This window comes from Scylla paramamosain, chromosome 1 (genome assembly GCF_035594125.1).
Source record: "Scylla paramamosain isolate STU-SP2022 chromosome 1, ASM3559412v1, whole genome shotgun sequence".
Taxonomy (NCBI): Eukaryota; Metazoa; Arthropoda; class Malacostraca; order Decapoda; family Portunidae; genus Scylla; species Scylla paramamosain.
The window spans coordinates 7,727,501-7,741,462 of record NC_087151.1 but is presented as its reverse complement, the minus strand read 5'-3'; the positions used below and the strand labels follow the sequence as shown (position 1 = coordinate 7,741,462).

The window sequence follows — 13,962 nt, the reverse complement described above, 5'->3', positions numbered from 1 at the left end:
GACTTACTGAAAATCCTAATGAGTCCTTTCATAGTCATATCTGGCAGCACTGCCCTAAACACCTTATGGCAACAAAGCGAAAGCTTGACTTTGCCCTAGCTGTAACGCCTATAGAATACAAGTGTTGCTAGTAATCTTGGTGGACACTTGGTTCTATCTTATTCATTCACTCTTGACAAGGTTCTGAAGGAAAAGAATAAGAGGATGGACTGACATATTGCCAAGAGAATGAAAACAAGTACCTGCAGAGAGACATATTTTATAAGGCAGGAAACTTCTGACAGGAGTGCAGAGCATTGCGGTTTGGGATTTTCTGATGTTCTGGTCTTATTTTCTCAAAAGTAAATTTTTTAACTTCATGTCTTTATAACTTCATCATAACCAGTTTATTTCATTCTTTCTTCATAATAATTGACATTAAATATTCTATGACTTTAGTTTGCGGAAATTTCAAATTTATCTGTTTTAACATTGATATTTTTCTATTTTCATGCATTTTGAAAAGTTGCATATTTATGATTTTATTTTAGATCAGCTGCTCCCTTAAACAAAAAAGTGCTGAGACCAAAAATTAAAGTAACAATTCTACTTTAGTTGAAATTTCAAGAAATTAGAAAAACTCATAATTGCATTATAGCAATACTAGAAGTGCTGAATTATGCCAACATCAAGATACATTCACAATAAAATTTTGCATTTTTAGTAACCGTAGCTCAAAAAGCGTGTGAGGTGCTGACTTTGTTACAAAAGTTAGATTTTGTAATATTAAACCAGAATATGGAATATTTGAAGCTCTAGTTAATTCACTTATTCAAAGGCTTGATGAGGTTAGGGGTATGTAGAAAGGTTAGATATAATAATGCTGAAATAGTTCAGATATTCATAAAGAAAGATTGAGTAGAATAGTGTAAAGGATTACTATATACATCAGCTTCTAGTGAAATTGTAAAATTAAATGGAAGTCCTGATAAAATAATATGTCACAGAAGAGTGTTAAAGGCGTATATGTAATTGAGTACAGTATTTGCTTCTTTATTTATCTCTGCTTCACTGGAAAGTTGGCTGCAGTTTTCCAACCCATGACATAGTATGATAAAGTGCATGTATTAACAGTTCCATTAATTGAGATAGTTTAAAGATGCTTGAATAGATAAATGTAAAATAAGTAAAATAATACCATAGAAATTTATGCTAATTCCAATACACTGGCACATTGCAAAATCAAATGCAGATAAATCAATGTGTATGCATCAGGAAAAATTATACTGTTCAAGAATTTAGATTATATATTTTTCGGAAGTAATTGCTTCCTTTTTTTTTCCTTTTTATCCTACTTAGATTTGTATGATTAACTTATTTTCCAGTTAGCATCAGAGCAGCTCATCAGTATTTATTTATTTATTTATTTATTTATTTTTATTTATTTATTTATTTATTTATTTATTTATTTATTATTTATTTATTTATTTATTTATTTATTTATTTATTTTATTTTATTTTATTTCATTTATTTATTTATTTTTTTTTTTCCTCTCCCCTACAGCATGATAACCATTGACGTGCATACTCCTCGTTCTGAGTTGATGAAGGACCTTGAGGATGAAGACAGTAGTGATGAGGAAGAAATGTTTAATATGGTAAGTATACAACAATTATATGTCAAGCAAAAGTAATTAGATTATATAGCTAGGAAAACCCCATTGCCTACAGTTAACAACATTTACAAAACTTTAAAGCCTCAGTTTCATTAACCACTCCAGCTTGTAGTATTGTATATGCAATTTTTTTTTTTTTTTTTTTTTTTTTTCAGTGTGTGTGTGTGTGTGTGTGTGTGTGTGTGTGTGTGTGTGTGTGTGTGTGTGTGTGTGTGTGTGTGTGTAGGAAGGACACTGGCCAAGGGCAACAGAAATCCAATAAAAAAATGCCCACTGAAATGCCTGCCCCATAAAAGGGTCAAAGCAGTAGTCAAAAATTGATGAATAAGTGTCTTGAAACCTCCCTCTTGAAGGAATTCAAGTCATAGAAAGGTGGAAATACAGAAGCAGGCAGGGAGTTCCAGAGTTTACCAGAGAAAGGGATGAATGATTGAGAATACTGGTTAACTCTTGCGTTAGAGAGATGGACAGAATAGGGGCGAGAGAAAGAAGAAAGTCTTGTGCAGCGAGGCCGCGGGAGGAGGGGAGGCATGCAGTTAGCAAGATCAGAAGAGCAGTTAGCATGAAAATAGCGGTAGAAGACAGCTAGAGATGCAACATTGCAGCAGTGAGAAAGAGGCTGAAGACAAGTCAGTTAGAGGAGAGGAGTTGATGAGATGAAAAGCTTTTGATTCCACCCTGTCTAGAAGAGCAGTATGAGTGGGATCCCCTCCAGACATGTGAAGCATACTCCATACATGGATGGAGTTAGCAGCTAGGGGGGTGAGAAAAACTGGCGGAGACATCTCAGAACGCCTAACTTCATAGAAGCTGTTTTAGCTAGAGATGAGATGTGAAGTTTCCAGTTCAGATTATAAGTAAAGGACAGACCAAGGATGTTCAGTGTAGAAGAGGGGGACAGTTGAGTGTCATTGAAGAAGAGGGGATAGTTGTCTGGAAGGTTGTGTCGAGTTGACAGATGGAGGAATTGAATTTTTGAGGCATTGAACAATACCAAGTTTGCTCTGCCCCAATCAGAAATTTTAGAAAGATCAGAAGTCAAGGGTTCTGTGGCTTCCCTGCGTGAAATGTTTACCTCCTGAAGGTTTGGACGTCTATGAAAAGACGTGGAAAAGTGCAGGGTGGTATCATCAGCGTAGGAGTGGATAGGACAAGAAGTTTGGTTTAGAAGATCATTAATGAATAATAAGAAGAGAGTGGGTGACAGGACAGAACCCTGAGGAACACCACTGTTAATAGATTTAAGAAAAGAACAATGACTGTCTACCACAGCAGCAATAGAACGGTCAGAAAGGAAACTTTAGATGAAGTTATAGAGAGAAGGATTGAAGCCGTAGGAGGGCAGTTTGGAAATCAAAGCTTTGTGCCAGACTCTATCAAAAGCTTTTGATATATCCAAGGCAACAGCAAAAGTTTCACCAAAATCTCTTAAAAGAGAATGACCAAGACTCAGTAAGGAAAGCCAGAAGATCACCAGTAGAGCAGAATTTACGGAATCTGTACTGGTGATCAGATAGAAGGTTGTGGAGTGGTAAATGTTTAAGAATCTTCCTGTTGAGAATAGATTCAAAACTTTAGATAGGAAGGAAGTTAAAGCAATAGGAAGGTAGTTTGAGGGATTAGAACGGTCACCCTTTTTAGGAACAGGTTGACTATAGGCAAACTTCCAGCAAGAAGGAAAGGAAGATGTTGACAGGCAGAGCTGAAAGAGTTTGACTAGGCAAGGTGCAAGCACGGAGGCACAGTTTAGGAGAACAATAGGAGGGACCCCATCAGGTCCATAAGCCTTCCGAGGGTTTAGGTCAGCAAGGGCATGGGAAACATCATTGTGAAGAATTTTAATAGGTGGCATGAAGTAGTCAGAGGGTGGAGGAGAGGGAGGAACAAGCCCAGAATCATCCAAGGTAGAGTTTTTAGCAAAGGTTTGAGCAAAGAGTTCAGCTTTAGAAATAGGTGTGATAGCAGTGGTGCCATCTGGTTGAAATAAAGGAGGGAAAGAAGAAGAAGCAACGTTATTGGAGATATTTTTGGCTAGATGCCAGAAGTCATGAGGGGAGTTAGATCTTGAAAGGTTTTGACACTCTGTTAATGAAGGAGTTTTTGGCTAGTTGGAGAACAGACTTGGCATGGTTCCGGGCAGAAATATAAAGTGCACTAGATTCTGGTGATGGAAGGCTTAAGTACCTTTTGTGGGCCACCTCTCTATCATGTATAGCACGAGAACAAGCTGTGTTAAACCAAGGTTTAGAAGGTTTAGGACGAGAAAAAGAGTGAGGAATGTATGCCTCCATGCCAGACACTATCACCTCTGTTATGCACTCAGCACACAAAGACAGGTTTCTGACACGAAAGCAGTAATCATTCCAAGGAAAATCAGCAAAATACCTCCTCAGGTCCCCCAACTAGCAGAGGCAAAACGCTAGAGGCACCTTCGCTTATGGGGATCCTGAGGAGAGATTGGAGTGATAGGACAAGATACAGATATGAGATTGTGATCCGAGGAGCCCAACAGAGAAAAAAGGGCAGCATAAGCAGAAGGATTAGAGGTCAGGAAAAGATCAAGAATGTTGGGCGTATCTCCTAGACGGTCAGGAATAAGAGTAGGGTGTTGCACCAATTGCTCTAGGTCATGGAGGATAGCAAAGTTGAAGGCTAGTTCACCAAGATGATCAGTGAAGGGAGAGGAAAGCCTAAACTGGTGGTGAACATTGAAGTCTCCAAGAATGGAGATCTCTGCAAAAGGGAAGAGGGTCAGAATGTGCTCCATTTTGGAAGTTAAGTAGTCAAAGAATTTCTTAAAGTCAGAGGAGTTAGGTGAAAGGTATACAGCACAGATAAATTTAGTTTGAGAGTGACTCTGTAGTCGTAGCCAGATGGTGGAAAACTCGGAAGATTCAAGAACGTGGGCATGAGAGCAGGTTAAGTCATTGCGCACATAAATGCAGCATCCAGCTTTGGATCGAAAATGAGGATAGAGAAAGTAGGAGGGAACAGAAAAGGGGCTACTGTCAGTTGCCTCAGACACCTGAGTTTCAGTGAGGAAAGAAAGATGAGGTTTAGAAGAGGAGAGGTGGTGTTCTACAGATTGAAAATTAGATCTTAGACCGCGAATGTTGCAGAAGTTAATGAAGAAAAAGTTGAAGGGGGTGTAAAGACACTTAGGGTCGTCGACAGAAAGGCTGTCCGACCTGGGGTCCCAGATGGGGACTCCGAGGCTGGTGTAGGAGTCGCCATGATGATTCTAAAATTTTTGAGTGAAGGTGTGTGTGTTATTATGTGCTTGTAGTTTTGTGTGGAGGAAGAGAGTTGTCTTTAGAGGGCAGGCTGTGACTGCCCCCTTGTGTTGTGAGATACAAAGGGAAACATTCAGTAAGATCACAGCTGGGTTTAATGATAAATTCACAGCACCCCCTGAACCCTTTAGACCTCACTGGGAGTAATTATCGTTTCATTTATTGGCATAAGTTTAACTAAATCTGAATTTTCTATCTAAATTTTGTTTCAGCATTTATGTAAATCTGTATGTTAAGATACATTATATAACTCATTTTATTCATAAAGTATATCCCTTCAGAAGGCAAAATAGGTATATCTTCATGTACATACTGAAGAATGACCCAGTTTATAGTCATTGTGGGCAAAATAACCTATGAAAAAGGAACATTGTTCTATTTGTATAGTTATAAATGTGATACAGTTTGACTAAATCAAATGAATTATTAGAAATTCACATTATACATACAGATCATGGAAAGTTAATAAGAAAATTCCACACTTTTACAGGGATTTTCATTGAAAACAAACACTCTTGCTTAACTTATATTTATTCATAAAATACACAATGTCTATTCAATTGCCATTCAATAAAAAAAATAAATAAATGAAAAAACATTAATTCAGAAGTAAAGGCTTTGAAAACAGAAAAATGCAGAACAATGCATTTTTCTATTTACTTGTTAATGCAGAACAATGCATTTTTCTATTTACTTGTTAGTTGCCATTTTGTGACTGCTTTTTCCTACTGACCCACAACAGGTAGTTTTACTTACACAGTCAGTTAGGGTGACTTGTACAGCCAAGAGATGGGTACATGACAGTTAGTTTGACTTATACTTCCAAGAGACTGCGGCACAGTAGTTAGATTTGCTTGCTGAAGAGACTGACACACAGCATTTAGTGTGATTTGTATGGCCAATTAATTGCATGGCAATTAGTTTGACTTGTAGGGTAGAAAAACTGACTCATGGCAGTTAATCTGACTTTCAAGACTGAGAGATTGATGCACAACAGCTAGTTTAATTAGGGACTATAGAAAACAGGAAATGATGTTAGGCAAATAAAATTCTGGCACCAAATCAGAAGCTTTTGAGTGGGACATTCTACAGTAAATCTTCTATACAGTGAAATTCTATTTATCAAATTTTGGGTATGACTAACCCTTTAAGGCTATCAGACATGTTTTATTTTGTGAACAAACTGTTCCCAAATTATTATTATTATTATCATTATTATTATTTGGCAAATAAAATACTGGCACCAAATCAGAAGCTTTTGAGTGGGACATTCTACAGTAAACCTTCAATACAGTGAACTTCTATTTATCAAATTTTGGGTATAACTAACCCTTTAAGGCTATCAAACATGTTTTATTTTGTGAACAAACTGTTCCCAAATTATTATTATTATTAATATTATTGTTTTTTATTTATTTTATTTTATTTATTTATTTATTTTATTTTTATTTATTTATTTATTTTATTTTTATTTATATTATTTTTTTATTTATTTATTTTATTTTTTTTCTCTCCTCAAATTATCAAACACTTGCCTTATTTTATAAACATGCTAGGTTGTAAAACGTGGAGGAGTTGGCTGACATGTGGTCAACCTAAGCTTAAACATGTTGGGCAGTTATAGGTGCAACATACCCGGTCTGCTTGTCACTTTACATCATCCCCACCAATGGCAACATTACTCTGCAGCAGTTTGTTGCCTCATTTCACAGTGTGCACTGTGTCTGTAATTCTCAGCTCATACATCGTGTTTCATCACCTGTTTGCCTATTAAGACATGGTTTGTACTCAAAGAACGGCATCAAAGGCTCCTAGTTCCCCTACCTCATCAGGTGTGAAGGGCAAGAGAAAGATTCTATCAGTATCTCAGAAATTTTAAATCATTCAGCTTCATGAATGTTTAATGATAAGGATACAGTATTAAGTCTAATAGTAAGACTATAATGGTAAGTGTTATGTTAGTGGCTCAATAGCTTACAGTGCGTATTAAGGTCAGTACAGTGTTCAGTATTAAGATTAAATGTGAAATCAACATTGAAAACTTCATTTAGTGTACAGTGTACAAAACAGTACATTATAGTGTGTTCATTGAGTTTTGGTGCACAGTGTAGATTGTGGTTGCATTATCTTCCATCCTTCTGCTTCATACAGTGCACTCCTAAAGCATTGTTTTCTTCCTAAGTAAGAACAAAATTTCATTATTATCATTATTTCATTATTATTATTCATTATTAATGTACTCTAATTTTATTATTATCTACTACAGTATTACATATTGTACAGTAATAGAAAGGGACAGTAAGAAACCAATACACTAATACTGTACTCAGAGAGAGAGAGAGAGAGAGAGAGAGAGAGAGAGAGAGAGAGAGAGAGAGAGAGAGAGAGAGAGTGTGTGTGTGTGTGTGTGTGTGTGTGTGTGTGTGTGTGTGTGTGTGTGTGTGTGTGTACATATACATTCCCCTTATCTACCATGCATTCATACCTGTCACTCAAGTAATAGGCCTAATTGCTTTCACTGCTGTGAATTGGTGTTCCTATCTTTCCCTTGTTCAGTTTCTTTTTGTTATATTTTTTTTTATGTGTGAATTGAATTATTGATTCGTTGACTGAATATTGTACTGTATTGTATTGAGTGACTACTGAACTGTACACACACACACAAACACACCCACTTTCAAATAAACACCCACATACTCTTTCACAGAAACACAAACGCGCACTCACACAAACACTCTTCTACACACACACACACACACACACAGGGGAAAATTGAAGTATATACATTCTTTTCTTTACATTTAAATGAAGACAGTACTGTACTATACAGTACTAGACAGAAACAATTATAATTAATTGCTGTGAATGTAATATGCAATTGGGAGTGGGGAGTTGGAAAAGATAAGAGGTTGTATATGACTGAACAATTCCCCATAAATAATGAATGGTGTTTGTTAAATGTATCTCAACTAACAACCTCAGGATATAGTGAATTTTCATCTTTAGTGACCCAACCTTACCCCCATATGTGATTATTATGTCCAGATTTACTGTACTGTATAATGGAGCTTATTATAGGTATTATAAGTGCATTTTTCTCAACTTTTTACTTTTGGAGTTTCTGCTTGTCAATCATTAACTTTGTCATTTATGCTGTTTCTGATGGCTAACACCTGGTACTTTAACAGTTAAAAGAGACAAGCATAAATTGCTTTCACCTAGTTCAGGATTCAAACCTTAGTTTCAAAATTATTTCCATGAGTCAATATTGACTAAAGAATTTTGTTGTGATAGATAGTATGAAAATCTCATTAATTATTGGTATTGTCTGCATGCATCTTGCTTTCAATACTAATTTGTAACAGTTGACCATTGATAAAAAAAATAATTCAAGAGTAGCGCTAGTTGACAATGCGTGTATTTAACAAGGTGTCTTAAAAAAAATAAAAAAATAACAGAGATAATGGATGCATTATCAGAAAATTAATAGGAATATAATGACTTTTTTTTCTGTTCCCAGGAGGTTGATGATGGTGATGGAACGATTGAAGCAATAAGGAATGAAATTAGAGAAGATCCTTGCATGAGCCATAGAGATGGAAACACTCTGGATGTACTCATGGATATGATGTTTCATTATATACATGATATTTGCCATGGCATCAAAAGAACCATACAGCTAAAACAGAATATCATCAATTCTGAAAATGCTGTTGAATCCAGAAAAAATGAAAAAATGTGTCATCTTAAAAGTGAACGTGTGTGTCATCCAAGAAGTGTCAGATATGCTGAACTAGAAAATCAAAGAACAGTTGGATGTGAGTGTGGTGGAACAGAACATGATCTAGAAGCTCTTAAAAGCCTCTTTTCAGACCTCAAAGAAGTGTTTTCACGTATAATTTTAACCACACATGCTTCTTCACATACTCAGTTTCTTTTGTTTTACCTTCTTGCTTTACGGCCTGGACTTGCCACACACTTTCTAGAATATCTAAGAGTTAAGAAATTTGAAAATCCAAATTGCTTTAGAGATGAGAGACGCAATGCCATGGCATACATAGGAAGTTTGTTGGCACGTGGCAAATTTATTCCTTTCAGTCATGTCCACTCGTGCTTGGAGATCATATGTGCTTGGTGCTACCGTTATCTCGACAAGCAGGTGAGTAGAGTTTGCATTATTCAGTATCATAACTTTACACTCATACATACATACTCATCATCCTCATACACTCATACATACACTCATCCTCATACACTCATACATACTCATACATACTCATCATACACTTTACACTTTAAGCGACACCACTCAGTCATTCCCTTTAGCATTCCTACTGCCCCTTCCCTTCCCTTCTTCCCCCTTCCTTCCCTCTCACTTCCTTGTCCCTCCCCCATCCTTCCCCATTTCCCTCCCTTCCTCCTTCCCCCCCTCCCCTTCCTTGCCCCATGTACTCTCCTTCCCCGTATGTTCCTTCCTCCCATTTTTCCTTTCCTCTTCCTCCCTCTTTTGTCTAGTCTCAAAACTCCCTCCCTGTCACTGCCCCTCCTCCTTATCTGTCAGAGGTAAAGAACATGGGAGTGATACCTTGCTCTCTCTCTCCCCCTCATTCATTCTGTGTCATTTTCGCTTCATCCTTTCTCACTCATACAATTCCATTTTCATTCTCTATCAGTCTCATCCTATTTAACAATTCTTAGGATTGTTCTTATTTTCACAGAGAGAGAGATATAGAGAGAGAGAGAGAGAGAGAGAGAGAGAGAGAGAGAGAGAGAGAGAAGGATGAAGGAAGGGGGGCAGGAGGGCAGGGAATGGAGAGAGAGAGAGAGAGAGAGAGAGAGAGAGAGAGAGAGAGAGAGAGAGAGAGAGAGAGAGAGAGAGAGAGAGAGAGAGAGAGAGAGAGAGAGAGAGAGATGAGGATGGAGGAAGGGGGACAGGAGGGCAGGGAATGGAGAGAGAGAGAGAGAGAGAGAGAGAGAGAGAGAGAGAGAGAGAGAGAGAGAGAGAGAGAGAGAGAGGGGGGGGGGGGGAGAATATTAGTGAAAAATAAAAAATGTGTACACTACAACAACTGTTTTCAAGATTGAAGAGGGCAGAACCTTTTCATGACTCATCATTTTGAGGTTAGTGTTTATTTACAGTGGTATTTTGTGTAAGATTTTAAGGTCATTGTTTTTTTAATCTGACACATTGGACAATTCACTTTTTTGTTCATTTTTAGTATGATTCAAATACTGTTTCATATGCCAAAATATATGGTACATCATGTTTTCTTTTACTGTATTTTTTCTATATTTCATTTAGGTTATTTTCATTCAGTTCTATGTTTAGGGCACAACATAAACCAATAAAAATAAAAAAATTAGGGGATTTTGGAACCTGGAATAGATTAATTTTTTTTACATTAATTGGAATGGGATAAATTGCTTCCCAATTCAGAAAAACTGTGAGTGCGTTGGTGAAGAAATGGAATGATGAGGGACGCTAGGATGTGCCTCACCACAAACATGGTGGTGGGTAGCCCCAAAATATTTCTTTTTTAGTCATTTTACTGTAAGCTGAGTATGTACCTTTATCTGTATCTTTATACCATACAAGATGTCAAACATTTTTGAAGGAGCCCACCACCATGTTTGTGGTGAGGCACATCCTGGCGTCCCTCATCGCTCCATTTCTTCACCAACGCACTCACAATCTTTTCACTGCCAGCTTATTTATATGTTCATTTCACCGTTCTAGTGAAACTCTAACATTTGTACTATGTAATCGTAGTCTGTATATTTTCCAGGCATCACACATCTTTGTAAAACACTTTGCTTAAAACAAACACAGCAATCACAAAAGTTAACTTTCCTTTATATCATTATGTCAGACACTGAATCTGTTATTCAAAAACATATGAGGGACTAACCTAAGTTGCCATGTAGTTACTGTATTTCCCGCCATATGAGACGCATTGGAGTATTAAACACCCATAATTTGGCAGGGGATATTTAGAAAAAATAAAATAAGCCCCACTTCTCCCTGAATTTCATAGCCTGCCCCTTAATCAGGCTTTGGTCCAAGTTGCAGCTCAAACCAACACAGAAGAGCAGAAAATATTATACCAGTTTATCAGTGATCATAACTGTCACTGAACAACTACGTTGTTTTCTGCCTTTCTCTGTGTTTAAGATATTCATTTTTAGCTGGAGAGTTACAGTGCTCCTACCCCAAGCATTTGTCGACTTGAAATGGTAAACAAAACACTCCATGCACATGTTAATAGCTCTGATCTTGATCTTGATGCTACACGTTGAATATGCAGCCATGTTTTGTGGTGCATGAAGCGTAACCAGCGTAAGCCACTTTCTTCATACAAATTATGGCTATGACTTCACCATAAAGCTATTCATTACCTTAATGAATATACCACAAATTTTATTCACATAAGGTTAGGCCATTGAGTGATGTGCTTTGGAGTTACAGCAATTAGCTTTTATGTTATAACATTATTTTAGTTCATAATCATTATCTAGAAATTTTTAGCACTATTTCGATTTGTAACCATTATCTAATAATATTTAAACATATATATATACATTTCATTCTGGGGTCAAACAGTGGTGTTTAGGTGTTACTCTAATACTGGTAACCTTAACCCATAGGACTACCCAAACCTTATCATCGGGGTATAAGACAGTGTTTTTTTTTTTTTTTTTTGGGGGGGGAGGGAGAGGAGTGCATCTTATATGTTGGGAAATATGGTATTTTCTCCAGGCAGATTTTTCAGACCAAGGAAGGGCAAGTTGCCAGTTTGTGCAATGTGATGCTCACATTTACAGGATTCCTAATCGCAAGTGTCACTAACTGTATAGTTAAGTCTGAGAATGATTCTGAAGGCTGAACCTAATGGTAGGAAATTCAGAAGAATCTATAGCTTGGGAATGAGAGCAAATTAAGTCATTGCATATGCAGACCTAACTTCCAGCTTTGGATTGAGTATGAAAATAATATAGCAATAGGGAACAGAAGAAATGCTGCCAATAGCTTGTAGGCACTTGTGTTTTAGTGAGGTAAAGAAGTTGAGTTGTGGAAAGGTGATGTTTTACAGATTGAAAATGAGATCTAAGGCCACAAATGTTGCAGAAGTTGATGTACAGAGGTATCGAGACACTTTATGCCAATAATAGAAGAGCAGTCTGACCTGAAGACATTTCTGGTCTTCTCCCTAGATGGAGATACCAAGGCTGGTGTTAGAGTCACCATTTTTATATCCTAATTTTGAGTGAAAAGTGTAGGTGTATAAGGTGCATGTAGTGTAGTATAAGAAGGGAGAGAGTTGCCTTTGTAGGGCAGGCTTTGACAGGGTGACTAGCTTTTCAAAACTGAAATACGAAGAGGAAATATGAAGAGGTGAAGTGCACATCACAAACTTGCAGTGCAAAGTCCCTTTCAGCAGGGGTCAAAGGACTTGTTTCATTGACTTGTACACAGTTTTTTTTTTTTTTTCACTTAGTTTAAAAAGGTGTGTCCATTGTATGTTTTGATCACAACTGATGCACTGTCCGACTCATTCCTGGGCCCTTGGTGCCATGTGCCCCACAGAGTTGCCAGCTAGATCTGGCTGGTCCTTTCAAATCAAATTTCACTCAAATGTTATTATTTTTTTAATTGATATAGCTGTAAAATGTACAATTTTCTCAAAATTTCATGTATAGATTTTTTTAAATCTTGAAAAATACAGGACAAAAGGTGTCCTGGGTAGGGTAGATACAGGACGCAGAATAATCTCATATAATACAGGACATCTGGTCACCCTGGGCTTTGAATACCTTCTTGTGTTGTGAGACATAAAGGGAAATGTTCAGGGACAGGAACGTCACTGCTGGGTTGGAGGCAAGTTCACAGCATCCACCTATACCATTGTGTATGAAACCTCTCCGGGAGTAATTACCAGTTTGGCAGGTTTCTAATGCATCCTCCTTTACATTTGCAACAGGAGGGGAGGAATAATCATAGAAACAGTGTGTAAAGAGTTTTGAATTATTTTTCTGTGCTGGGTGAAAAAAATTAGGCACATGTAATTGCATATGATTTAGTTCATTCATAAGAAATATTTTTACTTTAAGAGCTGTTGTCAGTAATGGCAAATAAATGAACATAGTAATGGTAACTACTTTATATTGATACACTTGCCACTTTTTAAAGTGCAAGCAGAGATCTCGCATTTACACAAAGATCTTCTTAAACCATATTGCCTACCATGGTTTTTTGCTATGTAGTTACCTGGAAAGCTAAAGGTAGATGATCTTAACTATTCTTTTTATTTGTTGCAGGAAACAGTGCAGACCACAAATTATGAGGACTTGCAGCTCCACTCACCTTTCTACTTTGCTTGTCAGACAGTGTTCTATGTGTTCACCTTCAGATACAAGGAGTATACTGAAAATTCAAAAAGTAAGAATTTATTCTTGTTGGTATATAATTATTTATCAAATACTAATGTGTTATATGTTTTTTTTATTCTTTTTTGTTAGGGTTTATATTTTTGTGTTGTATTTTCTATTCCTGCATGCATGCTTCTCTGCAGTGCATTTTGCTTGTAATATATATATATATATATATATATATATATATATATATATATATATATATATATATATATATATATATATATATATATATATATATATAGATAGTATATATATATATATATATATATATATATATATATATATATATATATATATATATATATATATATATATATATATATATATATATATATATACGAGTATATATATATATATATATATATATATATATATATATATATATATATATAATTTTTTTTTTTTTTTTTTTTTTTTTTTTTTTCTTTCAAATAACAAAAATTTACCTAAAGTTTCTAATATTATCTTGGTTCCTTTACATTGGTCAGCTGTGGTCAGCCATGAGGAAGGATCATCATGCTAAAGTGACTTAACATGATGGTGTATGTGTTTAAGAGAAATGAGTATTTAGCAGATACTTA

At 36.2% G+C, this 13,962-nt stretch overlaps 1 protein-coding gene across 4 annotated transcripts in view; it reads left to right on the top strand.

Annotated features, from left to right (window-relative positions):
- Positions 1 to 13,962, top strand: part of LOC135098386 (RNA polymerase I-specific transcription initiation factor RRN3-like) — a 34,003-nt gene that overhangs the window by 14,606 nt on the left and 5,435 nt on the right. For all 4 annotated transcript variants that reach the window (XM_064000814.1, XM_064000922.1, XM_064000873.1 and 1 more), the window contains 3 exons: positions 1,544 to 1,637; positions 8,469 to 9,107; positions 13,265 to 13,385. In XM_064000814.1, the coding sequence (XP_063856884.1) occupies positions 1,544 to 1,637; positions 8,469 to 9,107; positions 13,265 to 13,385 (854 nt within the window). The remainder of the gene's footprint in view (positions 1 to 1,543; positions 1,638 to 8,468; positions 9,108 to 13,264; positions 13,386 to 13,962) is intronic.